Source organism: Protopterus annectens, chromosome 4.part1 (assembly GCF_019279795.1).
Source record: "Protopterus annectens isolate FY-2018-M chromosome 4.part1, PAN1.0, whole genome shotgun sequence".
NCBI lineage: Eukaryota > Metazoa > Chordata > Ceratodontiformes > Protopteridae > Protopterus > Protopterus annectens.
The window spans coordinates 264121485-264138984 of NC_056734.1; the positions used below are offsets into that span (position 1 = coordinate 264121485).

The following is a 17500-nucleotide window of genomic DNA, read 5'->3' on the forward strand; positions in this document are numbered from 1 at the left end:
GTGATATATTAAATGTTTACTAATCTAAACCTTCTTTGTATAATGACGGGCTACTGCTGTGTTTATGATATTTCTGAGTTCTCTCTCACTCTCTCCTTTTTAATCTCTCATTTCCTCTCTCTCTTTATTTCTTTCTCATTTTCATTTCTTTTTCACTTTGTCCTTCTTTATTCTGAACGTACATTTATAGGTATAGGTTCAAGCTTGTGTCTCCCCTTTAAGAGTATATATGTGTGATTGCAAACACACACACACACACACACACACACACACACACACACACACACACACACACACACACACACACACACACACATATCTCTAAACTACACTTAGGAAAATAAAATAATTTTAATTTTGTAGGATATATGTGAGAAAGAATCTGATTTTGTACTGGAATTAGTCTATATCTGTGGTCTTCTCTTAGCTTGTATATATTTCTAGGAGCTCAGGTATCTGCTGACTGTTGCTTCTCTATTTACTAATGTTCAGCACCAGACAAACAATCTTTAAAGCCTGATAGATGTTTGTAGACATCTTAGTTTGTTGCAGACAGTCAGCCTCTCCAGCAGTTTGCAGGTGCATACTTTGGTTACAACTGTACTCTCACTTGTATAAATATTTTTTCTTACAGACATGGGCATGTACTGCTGCAGGAAAAATCCCACTTGTATTTTTAAGACATTTGGAATTTTAGACCTTTACTTCTAAATAGCTTTGTCTGAATATTCATATTATTTTCTGCAGGAATACACATTCATAGGTGTTACATTTGGACTATAACTGACACCAAACTTAATTGTTAAATTGTTATTATCTGCATCCAGTAATGCCTTCTTATTCCATTCAGTAAATAACTTTAGGATGTGGCATTAAGTACTATGGACTGCCATCAACTTGTAAAACTTAACCTTGTTAAGGCTGAAGAAAGTTATACTTAATTTCAAACTAAGACACAGTGTTATTGTTTAGAAATAATAAACTACGTTTTTGCATAAGGATGTAACACAGATTTACACATAAAGCATCTTTTACATTATTGCTTTTTTCTATTAAGTATTTTAAGAAACTTAGAAACACACCTGCATCATAATAAACTTAAGGTTCTTTGGTGAAGAATGGATAACAGTTCATCTCTCCTTTCGAGAAGGAGAATATGCTAACAGTTTTTATCTGCTTATCTTTTGCATTTGTTCACAGAGCAAAGAGAGGTACTGATTGAGCTTCACCATGGCAACGATAAGGATTCCACCAAACAGCACACAGGATGGCCAGAAAATTGCATGGAACAAGACATTTGAAGCATACAGTCTAGTCAAGATGACATTTTTTTCTATTCCTTCTGGGTCATAGTAACAAGGAAAAGGTTGATATCGTCTGAAATTTTCCCTTATGGTTTCCACAAATGATAAGGATTCATTGTAGCTCTTTTGGCATTTTGGTACATAGGAACACTGGAAGAAAACAAATAAGAATAAACTGTATGACCAGACAGACTTCATGTCAATTCATTCTTAGCATATTATACAATAGATTGTTATTAAGAAATGTGTCGAAAAATGTAAAATAGAATAAATACATATGCATAAGAAAACACACTGAGTAAATATCAGGATTTTTAAAATATTGCCATATGAAATCTAAATAAAGTCAAATGCCGATATTTATAATTGCTACATTTCAAAGGACAAATGACTAAACACAACTAAGTGCCAAGTGATTAAAGCAAGACTTTATTCAAAATATAAATATGATCAATGAAAATATAACAACGATTGCAAAGCTTTTTTCATCTTTTTCTACTAAAACTACCATTTAAATATAATTATGAAGAAAAGAAATATGTCAATGATATTTATTTCAGTTATTTTATACTGACATACTACATTAAATGTCATATAAGACTTTCAAAAAGCAAGACTATACCTATCAGAAAAATGTGGACTTAATCTTGAGTCTCATGAAAACTAATAAACAGTAGTGTCAATCCATTCAACTGTCGGACCATAAATAGTGATCCTGACACAGAGAAAGATAACCAGAGAACAAACATCAAAATCAACTGTACAAAATAAAAAAAAAAACATATTTTGGCAGTGGATTGTCCTCTGCACCCTAACATCCCTAATCTCTGCATTAACTCCAACATCGATATACCTCAAAGAAAGGAAAATACTCAAAAAAAACTGACAAATTATGAATCTTTTATGCTCTGAGAAAGGCCACTCGTGAAATATCTACATTAACAACCAGTGTAACACCTAAAAACCCACATTAACAGCACTTTAATGTAAAGCATGCTAAGCAAATAGTGCATTTAAACTAGTTGCTAATCGGAGCTTTTATTTATAATCGGATTTGACTTCTCCAATCTGGTCTTCATTGATAATGAAAATCATTTTACATATTTTATATAACCTGATAGCATCTAGTAAAACCATATTCAAGTATTTTTGAAGCATTCAGACTAAATTACATTTACATGCTTTGGATTAAATAATCCTGTTGATGCTTAATAAAAAATCCAAAAAACATGAATGAGTTTATTTTCTTTATTGATTTTTTATTTAAGAAATGCATGGCATATACCACTAGTTTTGAAAGTTTGCCAAATGGTATGGATCTATGTGATGATACATCAAGAATATTTGCAAATTTGTAATCTTGCAGAATAAAAGTATGATGGGAAGGTAGGATCAGGCACTCATGTTTTCTAATTATGTGAAATTATAAACTTGAAACTGGTACCCCAAGACTGATATTAATGCATCCTGTCAAAATTATCTGTACTTCATGGACCATTTATCATATATCATGTTCTGTACTTCCTGGAAGCTTCTTGCTCTTCTGTGTACAGAGAAGACTTTTTCACTTTTATTTCTACTCTGATACCTATGCTTTCTTGTTCATAGTTCAATGCCTTCTTCATCATTTTGAATGTCATAGAACAGGGTTATTTTAATGAAATGTTGTGGATTAAGTAGCCAGAGCTACAGCACAGACCTTTTGATTCACAATGTGTCCTGAATAATCATGATTTGAACAGTAGCTTTGAAACAGCTAAAAGGGAGAGGATGTGCTTTGTGCTGACTTACTCATTCTGATCTTCTTTGGCAAGATACTCCTTCCACTGCTCCTCCATAGACTCGAATATTAATTGCCAAGATTAATACAATAACATAGATGTAAACCTTTCAGACTGCAGCAAAGGATATCTCATATTTCGGTAGTAGTAACCAAAAGAATCCTAAACAGTTGCAGCAAATCACTCACAAAAATACAGCTAATGATGAATGGCCTGAAGCCTTTGAATTTGCAGAAGAGGAGCTGGAGAGAATGTCCAAATCACTTCAGGAAGAAAATTGTTCCACTTTAGTCAGGGATGTTACTGTAGAAATGTGATCTATAAATTACATTTTAGAAATAATATGGATCACATGAAATAAGGGGTGAGATGAGGCCTTTATGCTTGTCAGGGTCATTCTTTCCAGATTAGGCTAATAGTTTCATAGCTGCAGAAATGGATGTAGTATATAAGGCTATAAATGCCAATATTAGAATAAAGGTATTTCATTTTTTTTTCTTCCAAAACACTCGAGTGGTTCAGCACAAATCTTAAACTTAATGTTTAATTTTAATGTTGAAGCACACTCAGTAATATAAGGATTAGAAATTTTAGAATAATGCAGGTGTATAATCTGTTATGGATGATTGTCAAAGATGACCACCAGAGACAATATATATATATATATATATATAATATATATATATATATATATATATATATATATATATATATATATATATATATATATATATATTAATTAGCTTTTCAGACATCTTAGCTTTTATAGGATGTCATACAACTATTATATGCTGGGTCGTAGAGTTTAATATGATTTCAGCTTTTCATTTTTATATAGAAATGGGATTAAGTCACAGAAGGATTCACTGGATGATTCATAGAATTCATTATGGACAATTAACTTAAGAGAAAGGCTGCAAAGCTAAATTTATATTCTGTCAACATCAATGTGCAGAATGGTCTTTCTAAAATAGCAGTATGACAATACTTAAAGTGATTATAAATTGTTTACATGAGCCACACATGAACCACCATTTCATGGAAAATGGATTAAATAAAATGAGAAAAATAAAAAAATTCTTAAGAGTTTTTGTTATATTTCTAAGAGAACAAGCAAGTATCACTGTTTTTGGTGGTACACAAGTCTACAATAATTGAATACAGTTTAGGATTAAAGTCAAGATATGAATGTATGTGTGTGTGTGTGTGTGTGTGTGTGTGTGTGTGTGTGTGTGTGTGTGTGTGTGTGTGTGTGTGTATCTATTTGTGTATATATCTCTCTCTCTTATATATATATATATATAGTCTAATTGTGTACTTCAGAATGTCAGCTTACCATAAAGGTGATGTTTAAATCATCAAGCCAATATGATCAGTGCAGCACAATACTGAATCCCAGAACAGCAAAATGGCAAAATAATTTCACAGTGGCTGTAAGGAGTTGTGTGGCATTGTGGTACAGTGTGCACAGGGGGGTTTCCTTTCTCCACTGTAGTAAGATCTTGGAGTTGGTATATACATAATTATCAGGGGTGGAGGTGCAGTCCACCTTATGGGGATGCAGACGTTGGGGTTGTCCTACTGCTGAAATGCGTGTTTGTGATATTTTGCTGTTTTGGTATTCTAAGACTTTGATATTATGTTCTGTCTGTCATCTGGGCTCAATGATTTAAATGTTGATGTAATGGTAAGTTGATATTGTAAAATAAATGCATAATAAACACATAGTACACACACACACACACACACACACACACACACACACACACACACACACACACACACACAAACACACTCTACTGTATATGCTCTATTTGATCACCTTTGAGACTTTATAACTTACAAGATATTTAAATGTTCTCTTTTCAGATAATATAATTTTATTTGGAGACTTAAAAATGTTTTGGACCCTAAGCAATGCAAGTCAAATGAAGTTGCCTTCTCTTCCTACTGGACACATCCTAAATGTTTGCAAAGTTTTATGGCAAATTGTGAATGTTTCTCTGAACAATTGGAGGAATGTTAATCTTGGTATATAGGGTTATATGAATGTTGATTTTTAAAAATATGACCATTTCTAGAACTGACCTAATAATATCCTGAAAAAGTGCTTTTCAAAAACTAGTCAAGTCATTTTCCACAGGCAATAATACTGCAAAATTTATGTATCATGCACTTAGATTTCTAAGAGCTTTTAATAATATATACCATACTGATTCAACATTTGTTGAAAGACTATGGGATACCATACTTTAACTTTTGTGTGATAATGAAAATAAATATATTACTTTTCAGAGCACGAGCTGATTTTATACATTTCTCAGCTTCAGAGATGAAAAGATACATTGGCATTGATTGAATTATTAATAACATGATGAGGTAAGGTTATAAAGGCCACTTAGCTGTATTTCAAGCTCTTTTACCAGTTATGTTGGAGAATTAATTCTTGAAATGGTTGATATTAAAAAGGAAAATCATATAGATAGGTAGATACATAGAGGGTCCCATTCAAGGTGTCGAACATTTACAAGTTCGAATGTCATATGGTCGAAACCATATGTTCAAACTTGTAAAACTTTGAACGTTTCAATGGAGATCTCCATAAGGGAAGCTTTCCCTTTCCTGCAATGTAGTGCAATATCAGAGTTGGTATATTTAAGTAGTGGGGGTGTGGGGGTGCAGAGGGGCTTGCCCCCTGCTTACAACTTTAGGTAAGTTATTTGTGTTTTTGTTTATTACGTTTTCAAACTTTTAAAGTTCAAACATATAGTGTTGACCATATGGTATTCAAACTTTTAAAAGTTCTACAACATGACATAGACCCATAGATAAATAGATGGATAGACAGATAGATATAAATTTAATTCAATTAGATTTCAGAATAAGATGTAATACAATAAAGTTGACAACACTAGAATTCTGTTGATGTACAAACTTAAGAATAAAAAATTGTATAAAATCATATAATACAAAAATAGAGAATGAAAGTAAATAGTATCACTGATTGGATGAAATTACAAAAATAGCACTGCAGCAATATCATAATTTGTTTAACCAAGATTGTTATAGTGAAAAAGGGCTGGACTTATTTTTAAAGAATATTAAATTAATAGTTTGTTGCGCAGAATTTAGTGAGTTAGCAACTGAGGACAGTGAAAGGCCAATAAAGAAATTAAAATCTAATAAGACACCTGTGCCCAGATAAAATAAATTCAGAATTCTATAAGACATTTGAGAAGGAGCTTGCTTCTTTGATTCTTTGACTTATATGCTTATATGTAATCCTATCTGGATTATAATTCCTTACCAAAGTCTTGCAAAAGTATTACAGGTAATAAAAGAAGAACAATATAATCCAAGTTTGGATAATTTAGGCAAAACTCTTTGTTAAATACTAATTACAAAATCCTATTGAAAATGTTTAATAGATTTCTTAGGAATATTTATTCTACACATTATTTTTCATTACTAATTTGGTTTTGTTTCACAGAGACAGCTGCCTCATTTTAATCAATGTTTGTAAGTTTTTACAATGAATATATTTACTAAGAGGATACAGCTCACAGATCTGGCACTGGTTTTGAGTGATGCTCCCTAAGATTTTTAAACTGGTAAAGAAGGGTAGTGTTGGCTTAATGGTTAAGGTTTTTACTTCAGATACAAGATACGGGGATGAGTATGATCTCTGGTAATTTGGTAGGCCTGAAATAGGCCGGTAACTGATAAGCTAGTATTTACCAATGAACCTATGATATATGCGGCATTGCAAAAGATAAAAAAATCCACATTAGTTTATAAGTATTATAAGCATTATACATTAATATACAGCAGTTCTTTCTATTAATGATTAGCCTCAGCAGAAATATTACATTTGTGCAGAAAAGAAATACAGAAAACCTTTAGGATACAAACAGAATATTATTAATTGTGTAGTATTATGTCTGAGCTCTCAAACTCTCCAGAGGTCTTTGTACAACTAGTCAACAAAGTGAAATATGTTTATGGATAGGATATGGCCAACCTCTTTTTGACCTTGGGAAAACATTTAACTAGACCATTTTTTTCTTTGAAAACAGATCACTGGAATCTTCCTTCCCAACAGTACGGAAATTAGATACAAGAAAAATGTTCTGCCAAAGCAAAATGGGTTGTTTTCATGTATATTGAAATGCTTCCTCTTGTATGGGTTTTCATCTATATAACTGAATAACAAGGAAACCAGTGGAGTTTTACGGAGGATTAGCTCACCACACATAAACTGAATTAACCTTTTTCAAGATAGATCAAGTTTTTGGTATAAGTTACCAGACCTAAAGTGGTATGGAGTAGCTCAATTACTGACTAATACACAACACTGGAACATTTGGGCAGAGCATAAGAGTAAGGAGACGACAAAACACATTTATATTTCTTAGATTACCAATATTCTTAATGTTAGTATAGGTGTATAAACAGCAGACAAAGCAGATAACCACAATAATAAATGTCATAGCATATATTATGGGCACATTGAAAAGTTTTGAAAATCTTTTTTATTTTCAACTTTCTTCTACAGCTTCCAGGCAAGTTAACTTTAATTCAAAATTTGATATGATCAAAAAACTCCTCCATAAGCTAAAACACATTACCAATGCCCCAGACAATCTACCAGTTCAATATTTCTAAACTGCAGCAGAATCAATTTCCTTTCCCATGGTGAAATACACTGTGCAACAATTTAGAAAAAAAATATTTTATGATATCCTTTCACAAAGATGTTACATCAATTTAACTTTCTAATTGCAGGCCAAAAGCTGTATGTTTATCCTAATCAAAAATGTAACAGAGATGTGTACACATCTACCTACCAGAAGTAAGTCCATAATAAACATGAAAAGCAAACCACACTGTTAGAAAGCCAGCCTTAACAGGGTATATAACAAAAAGAAAAGTCACGGCACAAATGAAAAGGAAAGGAGCTCACCGATTAAAGTAAACAAGAAACGTAAGATTAAACTAGGCTAACTCAGACATAAGGACAGCCTCTAAGGATAACCACAAGGACTTCTTCAGCTATGTCTGAAACTTACAGGTAACACACAGATGTGTGCTGAACTGGTGGTAAATGGCACCAGCTTCACTGAGCAGAGAGATATAACAAATCTGCTGGCTGACAAATTTAGCTCAAATTTTACCGTCCACCACTCCCCCCTGCTACGCCTTGTGAAATCCTTTCCAGCATATCCCAACAAATTTTCAGAAGAGAACAGGTCTTGGCAGTGCTTGTCAATGCCCAAAGCACTGTCTAAAAGGGCTCCATCAGTATTCCAGGTTGCTTCCTAAATAGCTTAAAATATGACATTTCAGGACCATTTAAGACACTTTTCAACTACATCCTCAAAACAAGTTACATACCTAGTGAATGGAAGACTGCTACAGTCATCTCTTTCTTCTCAAAGGTAGTCTATAAACTGACCCCAGAAACTATAGACTTATCATTCTGACAAGTCTAATCTGTAAAGCCATGGAATGTATTATCATAAAAATGATCAACAAAACTCATTGCTAAGAAATGCATCATTGCACCCTTTGGGAAAACATCCACACAAGCTAATTTGTCCACTGATGAAAACCTCTTAAGAGTTTACCTAACAGTTAGGGATCCAGAAACAATCTGGTCTCTAACCAACATGTAACCAGCACAGTAAGAAGTCATTCTATGTTTCCCAACTTATAAGCAACAGTACGGAATCCAGGTCCAAGGAAGTTAAAGTGCCACTTACTCAACCCTTATCAGACCCATCATTGAGTACAATATCCCCTTCAGCATGTACCTGGTCAGGCAGTTGCAACAGCTGGAATACTCAGAGTTTCTTCACCAGGAGAATCCAGGGTATTAACAAACTGTCCTACACAGATGACCTTAAGTCCCTGTCTTTACACTTAGTCTCCTACAGGTTACTGAGAGACAATCTATCCATGGCATATAAGACACCCTTAGATCCAGTCCTTATGGATCTTTTGCACATCTGCAAAATAAACATCACTAAAACACTAGATCTAAGGATTTAAACTTTGCCTGCAACATAAATAGAACCTACTGCCAAGACCAATATGTGTCTCAAAGGATCCCCACACTATGGCATAGGCTCTGCAAACATGTGAAGAAGAGTTCATCCCTTACTCTATTCAAGTGTAACCTTGACCATTGGGTGGAAAATCATAAATTCACCTCTGGTCTGTTCCCTCATATCTCTAATGAACAGAGGCAGACTGTAAATAAAATATTAGCTGACTAACATACCCCCACAAAGCCTTTAGCCACCTCAGAATTACATAATCTTACTAATAGACACCCAAGGTACATGGGAACACAATGGAGTTGGGTTGCACTGCTAAGCTTACTAATGCTCTGGTGGTCATTAACCTTGTATATACCTATGTATCCATGAATATCTTGCCTTACTGTGCTATTTCCTTTACTCCACTCTCTGTTCTAGCTTAGATACATCAACCAAAACTATAATACCTCCCATTTTCTTCTCTCTTTTCCCCTAAAGTTTGGGGGTCTAAATACTAACCATAAAAATAATGTCACTAAGAAGTACCAAAAATACATGGCTTATAATCTATATACGTTTTGTTTTTGTTGTTGTTAATTTTTTTGTTTGGCTTTTTACCTGCCATACCTCCAAATGGAAAAGACTGATTCATCCCTATACTAAGTGTACATGATCTGTATTCAAGAGCATCCCTATCACATTTTTTTTTGTTCTCTCTATTCATTCAGAAAGAAGTGCACACATAGTCTACACTTTGTGGTAATCGTTATGAATACCCCTTGATATTCAAGGCTGCAAGAAAATCAGTAGGAAAACTAAAATTAGGAAGAACAAGGAAGCAGTTATGCTTTTGTTGTAATTTCATTCAAAGGAGTGTACACTTAGTGTAGGCATTCATGAATCCGGCCTTTAGACTTATAAGGTCACCTTAGATAGACAATACAACATACTATTTATATTCTGATATGCTTTGCAAATATACATATACTAGTTAAATATGCATGTATGTACTCTGCAAATGTATGCACACTGTTTAAAATATCATGTACTCTGTAAATGTCTGTATAATGTGTGTATACTGTCTTGCTATGTGTAATCTTGATCATCATCATTCTCTTTCAGCTTTTCCCATTAGGGGTCGCCACAGCGGATCATCTCTTTCCATTTCTTCCTATCCTCTGCATCTTGCTCTGTCACACCAACCGCCTGTATGTCCTCTCTCACCACGTCCATAAACCTTATCTTAGGTCTTCCTCTATTCCTCTTACCTGGTAGCTCCATCCTTAGCATCTTTTTCCCAATATACCCATCATCCCTCCTCAGCACATGTCCAAACCAACGCAATCTTGTCTCTCTTGCTTTGTCTCCAAACTGTTCAACATGAGCTGACCCTCTAATATACTGATTCCTAATCCTATCCATCCTAGTCACACTGATTGCAAATCTTAACATCTTTAACTCTGCCACATCCAGCTCTGACTCCTGCCTTTTTGTCAATGCCACTGTCTCCAACCCATATAACATAGCTGGTCTCACTACACTCTTGTAGACCTTCCCTTTCACTCTTACTGATACCCGTCTGTCACAAATCACTCCTGACACTCTTCTCCACCCATTCCACCCTGCCTGTACTCTCTTCTTCACCTCTCTTCCACATTCACCATTACTCGCTATGTGTAATCTTGATAATTTCTGTAAAAAATGTGAGGAGCTTTTCTCCCCATGCCTCCACTTAAAAGGATTTTAGCTTAACTCAGTTGAACTTTCCTAGTAAACAAAGGCCAAATAAATAAAAATAAGAAAAAATGAAAAGAATTTTGCTCTACAGAACCAGAAATTTAGATATAATCTCAAGGCTAATCCTCCAAGAATTTCAGTAGACCCATAAGAGAAGCATAAATTACAACATTACTGTAACATTTTGGTATTAAAGATTAGTCTCTATCCCAAAGAGATTCATCAAATATACAGAACAGTGGACAGAATTAAAACATTGCCATGCATATTTAAGCATGCTACAAGGTAAGAAAGGGATTAAACTAAAATTCTGTCAATCATGATAGAATCACCGACACATTCTTATAAGCCGAATCACTGCACAGCACTGACAACATTCAAATAGAATAATCTTCAGAGCCCATAAGAACAACCCACTTACCTTCACCTGGATTCACAACAACAAAGTCATGGTTATTGGAGAAGTCTATTAATGTTTTTTTTTCTCTGTAGAAGACAACTTATGAAACTGCATATTCTTGTTTGTAATGGTTTTAAAATCATCTTCACAAAACCTTTCAAAAGTCAGAATGGCCAGATTACAAATCAATACACAACTAATTTAAAATGTAATATAACATGTGACACTCAAATTAACCAATCAGAATTCATAAAATCAGTGACCTGATGATGACTGAGATGATCATACCTATATTTAAAGCTGTACAAATGTTGTTATTCTATGAAATAAGTCAATGTACGCTAACTATGTGAATGCATTAGCTTAAAAACATATAAACGCACTCCTTTAAAGCTGCATTATCAATTAAATTACTCCTAACAAACTATTTATTCTTCACTGCTTTGTAGTACATCACTTTGTTTTGCTTGAGATGGATATATGATCATTAAGACCTAGGACATTGGTGGCATTCAACCTAACTTGTCAGACCAGTTTACAATGTTCCCTCTATTCCCTCGTTTACCACCTCTTGGACTCTTCTCTATTTTTTCCAAACGAATAGTGAATGGGAGAATAGACCATGATCATGAATTGGTGTGGCAATTTAGGCTGAATGCCGACCAAGGTTCCATGTCTTAAGAATCAAGTATCCATCTAAAGTGTACAAAAGTTATGTACTGCAAAATTGGGAAGTATATTAAACAATTTGTTAGGAGTAATTTAATTGATAGTATAATTTTTAAATGAGTATTTTTTTTAGTTTTTTAAGTTAATACGTTCATGTAGTTAATATACGTAGAATTAGAACTCTTACTGTAAACAACAGATGTGGTAACACCATTCCATTTTAGTGTTTTGAAGGTTGCAGTCTTTTTCCCCAGTATATTTTAAACTTTTCAACCATAAGGGACAGATTGTTATCACATGTCGCCATCCAAGGTTTGCCTACTAGGATCCCCAAATATTGTGGTAATGCTTTCCCTGCATTTCCCAAAGGCATTCTTCTTCTATTTGTTTTCCAATTTTAAGTAAATATGATTTATGTGTATTACCTTCTAGCAGTACTGCCTTGCACAGATAGACCCCCACATTAATTCAAACTCTGAGGGTCCTAGTGAACTTTTATTCCAGGAAATGAGGTGTATATGGAGTAACAAATGTGTACTTCCTGCATGTTTTATATCTTGGCAGAAGTTTAAGACTTTAGATCTAGTGTTTGTGGAGCTGTTAATCTTGGGGTGATGAAAGTGGTGAAAATGATCCAGTAGGGTTGGAGCTTTAATAGAATAGAATACAAGACACACATTCCTACCAAACAGCCTGGAATAGACATAGTATAGAAATAAAGACTATAGCCTGTCTTGGTATCCAATAGTCTTTAGGCCAGTAATAATTTTAATGAGGAATTGTTGGGGCCTTATTAATTATGTGATGTGACTAGGCAGGGATATAGCAAAAAGGACATTGTATTTAATAACTGATCTAATTACAGCTGAGTACAAAAAGATGACAACTTATTTTGGCCTGAGTGAGATGTATTTAGATATCAGATGTATTAAATAAAAGGATTTCCTGACTACTGATGCTATATGTTAGTCAGAAGAGAGGAAGTTGTTGACCAAGGTGCCAAGATCCCTAATTGCTTTATCAGTTTAGAGTAGAGTCCAAGCTATATGGTAGGTTAGAGAAAGACCGAAGTTTTTATTTTCAAAAGTAACAATGCTACACTTTTTTTTAATCTAATTTAAGCCATTTTTCAGTACACCATTGATTTGTAAGGTTTAGTTCTTGCTGTAAGGCCATGCATCAGGGTTTGATCTGACAATAACACCAACCTTAGAGTCACCAGTAAATTTTATTAGCATGAGATCTTGGTTTGCTGTTTGGAGATTAGAGAAATATACTGCAGACAGGAAGGGTCCCAGATCTGATCCCCTGGGTACACCGCTAGTTACATTCTTACTTTTTGAGATAGCACCTGTTACTTTAACTATGTTATTTAGCCAGTTTACAATCCACCTTACAATGTATCACTACTAAAGACACATGACTACTGATATTTCCTGTATAAAGCCATTTTAACCATTCAATTAAAAGATATAAATGAAAAGTCAAATAATTTTTTTATCAATACAAAACTAAACTTTATGCAGAAGAAAGAAACACAAACATCCCTATGACTTTAAAAATAGTATTTGTCTATGTTGAGGGCATCCAATAAGTTGACTTATGATGGAAGAGTGTTGGCCATACCTCTCAATCTGGAAACATCAAAAATCTGGACAAAGGTCCATGAAAAATAGGTTCAAATTTGTAGGCTGATTAACATAACATTTGCATACATAATTATGTAACCCCACCCACTCCACTGAAATTGTGGGATACCAACTTTCAAATGCAAACTGAAGAACAGACAACCAAACTATGGCCACAGACTCTTTAGTAAATTGTAACCATTTTTTTAAATGTGTAGCAATGATGTTCAGTGGGAAGGGAGAAAATGATGAACCTTAGGATTTTGTTTTTGGTGACTTGCAGTATGTGGGTTTTGTGGTAAAAGTAGGCCATTTAATGGTAGGAAATATTCTAATCTTAGCAAAACAATATTATAGGACCTCAAAAAGTCATTCTCCATGGCCTACTGATCAGTTGCATAGCTAGAGTTTGAGCTGCCCTGGGCCATCTGAGCTTGCTGACCTTCCCCCGTCACAAAATCATGGTCAAATGGGGTCCTCCCCCCACAGACATTACAATGTTCCATTACTTGGTTATTTTGCCCTATTTACCATAAACACTGTAATGTGCATACTGCTTTACGTCTACAATGGTTATTTGGATTTCATTGAAAACTTTTATTCTACATTTTATAGCACAAACACTAGCAGACATCTGCTAATCAAAGCAATACAGTTGCACAATGAGAATAGACTTAGCATTAAAACTTCTGTCCCCTTGAAACTCACATTCAAAGAAAATGCATCTGGCCAGTGGCGGATAAAGATTACTTCTGGGCTGTTATGTTTTCAAATTATAGGCCCCTTGCACACAAAACATACATGTGTTCTTTGATACACCTTCCGGATTGTATTAAACTATATTCCTTGTTTAATACAGCACACTTGTTAGAGGCTGAGCGCGTTTTAAATTTATTGTTTTGAACATTTTTCCAGTAAGCAATAAAACAAAATACATGAATCAATAATGACTAACTGCCCAATTCGGAACATTTCCATATTAAAAGTCTACTCAAACTTCTACAGTCTACCAGTATCAGTATCACACAATCTCTGCAGAAGTGAAAGTCATCCAAATGATTCAATATTAAAGAAGTCTGTAACTAATGAAGAGGTTGCTGCTAGCAAACAACTTTATATTTCATTGTTTCATCTACGAATAAAGTGCCTGTTGCCCTTGAGGCATATATTGCCTATGTTACATTAAACAAAATGATAAGCTAGGACTACTGCAATAGGTAATGGATGGCAAACTGATAACAGGTTCATATTTACTAGGTATCTCTGCCAAAGAGGACATTCTCAGGACTGCAGCATCCACCCCCTTTAAAAGTGCAACATAGTATCAGCAATCCATCTATATACTGTGGGAGTAAAACTCACAGCCTTCTGCATTAAAAGCAAGTATTCTACCTGTTGTGCTACTAGCACAAACAGTTTTGACACAAGCAGCAATAAACCTCTCTCCCCCTGAAGAACTACGCAGCACAAGAAATCTAGAAAAAGCCCAAATTTATTGGGGGGACAAAGTTGCTAGAATAAAATGTTTTGTGCTACCATGTATATCCTGAAAGATAGGAAGACAAACTTAAATGGCTATTATTATTTAGTGAATTAAATTCTCGATGATTTGCCAGAAAACCACAAATGTTAAGAAGAAAAGACCAAAAGTACATTCTGCAACTTTGGGCAGTTGAGAAGTATAGACTTAACTCATACTTCTCAGCTGTACAGATTTCTGCAGAATGTACAGATTATTGCCTCATATTTTCAGCCCATTTTCCATAAAATTGTGGTTTTCTAGCAAATCACTGAAGATTTAGATCAGAAGATAATGCCAGATATTTGAGTTTCAGACTTCATACTCTTCAGAAAATTCATGCTAATGTAAAACCTGTTATTCTATCGACTTTCTACATTTGTAAGAGCAATATTTAAAAATTGTCCCCCATTATTTATAACTTTATCCAGATTTCTTTTTCTAAGAGTGGTGGTATTGGTAGAGACTTTAGACGCTTGCTCCCTGTACCCAAGGTATAGGGTTTGAGTCTCAGTTACTCTAACCACCTGTGACACCTACACCCACACACACACACACACACACACACACACACACACACACACACACACACACACACACCTCTAATGTATGTATGAGCTACTGATGAGTAAATCTCCATTAAACACACACCCCTCTCTGTAAAGCTGCCATAAAATACTGTCTCGTGCATCCTAAAGCTTAGAAGCCTGCAGAATCAATCACATATAATCCAAACTGCCATTACCAAAGCTGTCAGTGCCGAGTAAAAGCTTAGAAGCCAGAATCAATCACTATAATGTATAATCCAAACTGCTGTTACTAAAGCTGCCAGTGCTGAGTAAAGTTTAGAAGCCAGAATCAATCACTATAATGTATAATCCAAACTGCTGTTACTAAAGCTGCCAGTGCTGAGTAAAATCTTAGAAGTCAGAATCAATTACTATAATGTATAATCCAAACTGCCGTTACAGCTGCCAGTGCCAAGTAATCTCCTTTAAGTGCAGGCAGTCACTATAGACATGCACCCCTCTCTCTCTGTAAAGTTGCCATTACTAAAGAATCACTATAAAATCCAAACTGCCGTTACTGCATAAAAAAATCCAAATTGCCGTTAAGTATGCAGTTGCACATAAAGCTTAACAGAAGCCTGCAGAATCACTAATGCACATAAAGCTTAACAGACGCCTGCTCAATCACTAATGCACATAATGCTTAACAGATGCTTGCAGAATCACTAATGCACATAAAGCTTAACAGAAACCTGCAGAATCAATCAAATTCAAACTGTCATTCAAAAGTCGTACTGTGAAGCAACACAATGCAAACTTTTGCCTTACCATGGAGTGGACCCGGCACCCAGTCTGCAAGTTAATCTCTCGTATGCACATAAAGCTTAACAGAAGCCTGCAGAATTTCTCTAAACTATAAAGTATAATAAATATATAATCAAAACTGCTAAATACTATGAAATAGCACAATGTAATCTCCTGCCTTATCTTGGAGTGAAGCAGGTCTGCAAGTTAAATTAAGTAATAATGGCCCTGTATTCTGACAGGCTGCCTCTGAAGCTGACGTCATTGCACATGCCCTCACATGATGACGTCAAGAATAAATTTGCTCAAAAAAAACTTTAAAAAAGCCTCGGGAAATTTGTAAATTAATGGAGCCACTTATGAATTCATGGCACCCCAATATTTTGCCATCAAAACTGGTATCTACCAAGGAATTCAGTATGGCTGAGAGGTATGTACTGTTGGCAATACTGGAGTCAACACAATTAATGTTGGTGCACTGCCTTATTTCCATTAGAACTACACATTATTTTGTATATAAAGAATTTGTGCCTGCTAACAAGATTAAGAGTTCAATTTAAACATGTAGGGAACTGTAACTCACAATAACTCACAGAAGGTTATTCCCTGGGTCTTGCAAAGCTCCATTACTGGTATATTGACTGTTATTTGCTGATTGTCTAATGCATAGTTACTAGTGGTTTAAGTATGACAAAATATGCTAATCTCACAAACAACAGACGAAAACTGAACAAAAGAGATGACAAAATGCAACAATATTTGAGCCGCATAAACGTAACTCAGTTAGACTAGTGTAACAATTAGCACAAAAGCCACACTTGTGCATTAGAAGGGTGCACCATAAAGAAGCAGGTAAACAAAGAATTTGACACGTTAGAGGCAGTAAACACTTCAACTTAAATGTTGCCAAACACTGGAAACTAATAAAATTCATAAGGGAATTTGTAATGTCAAGAAAAAATGACTATTACATTTCAAATATTAAAAGCAGTACAGACTATACCCTTTATATCCATATGTTAAAATTACTTACAACAGTTAGAACTATTAAACAAATCATTTACAAATTTTAATTTCTTCTGAATGTTTCTTCCTTGCTTTAGTGAAA

General features: G+C 34.5%; 1 protein-coding gene across 4 annotated transcripts in view; it reads right to left on the reverse strand.

Moving 5' to 3' along the window:
- KCNMB2 (potassium calcium-activated channel subfamily M regulatory beta subunit 2) overlaps window positions 1-17500 on the reverse strand; it is a 1871591-nt gene that overhangs the window by 2757 nt on the left and 1851334 nt on the right. For all 4 annotated transcript variants that reach the window (XM_044070129.1, XM_044070130.1, XM_044070128.1 and 1 more), the window contains one exon: window positions 1-1454. This exon is cut by the window's left edge and continues 2757 nt beyond it. In XM_044070129.1, the coding sequence (XP_043926064.1) occupies window positions 1170-1454 (285 nt within the window). In that variant the 3' untranslated portion in view covers window positions 1-1169. The remainder of the gene's footprint in view (window positions 1455-17500) is intronic.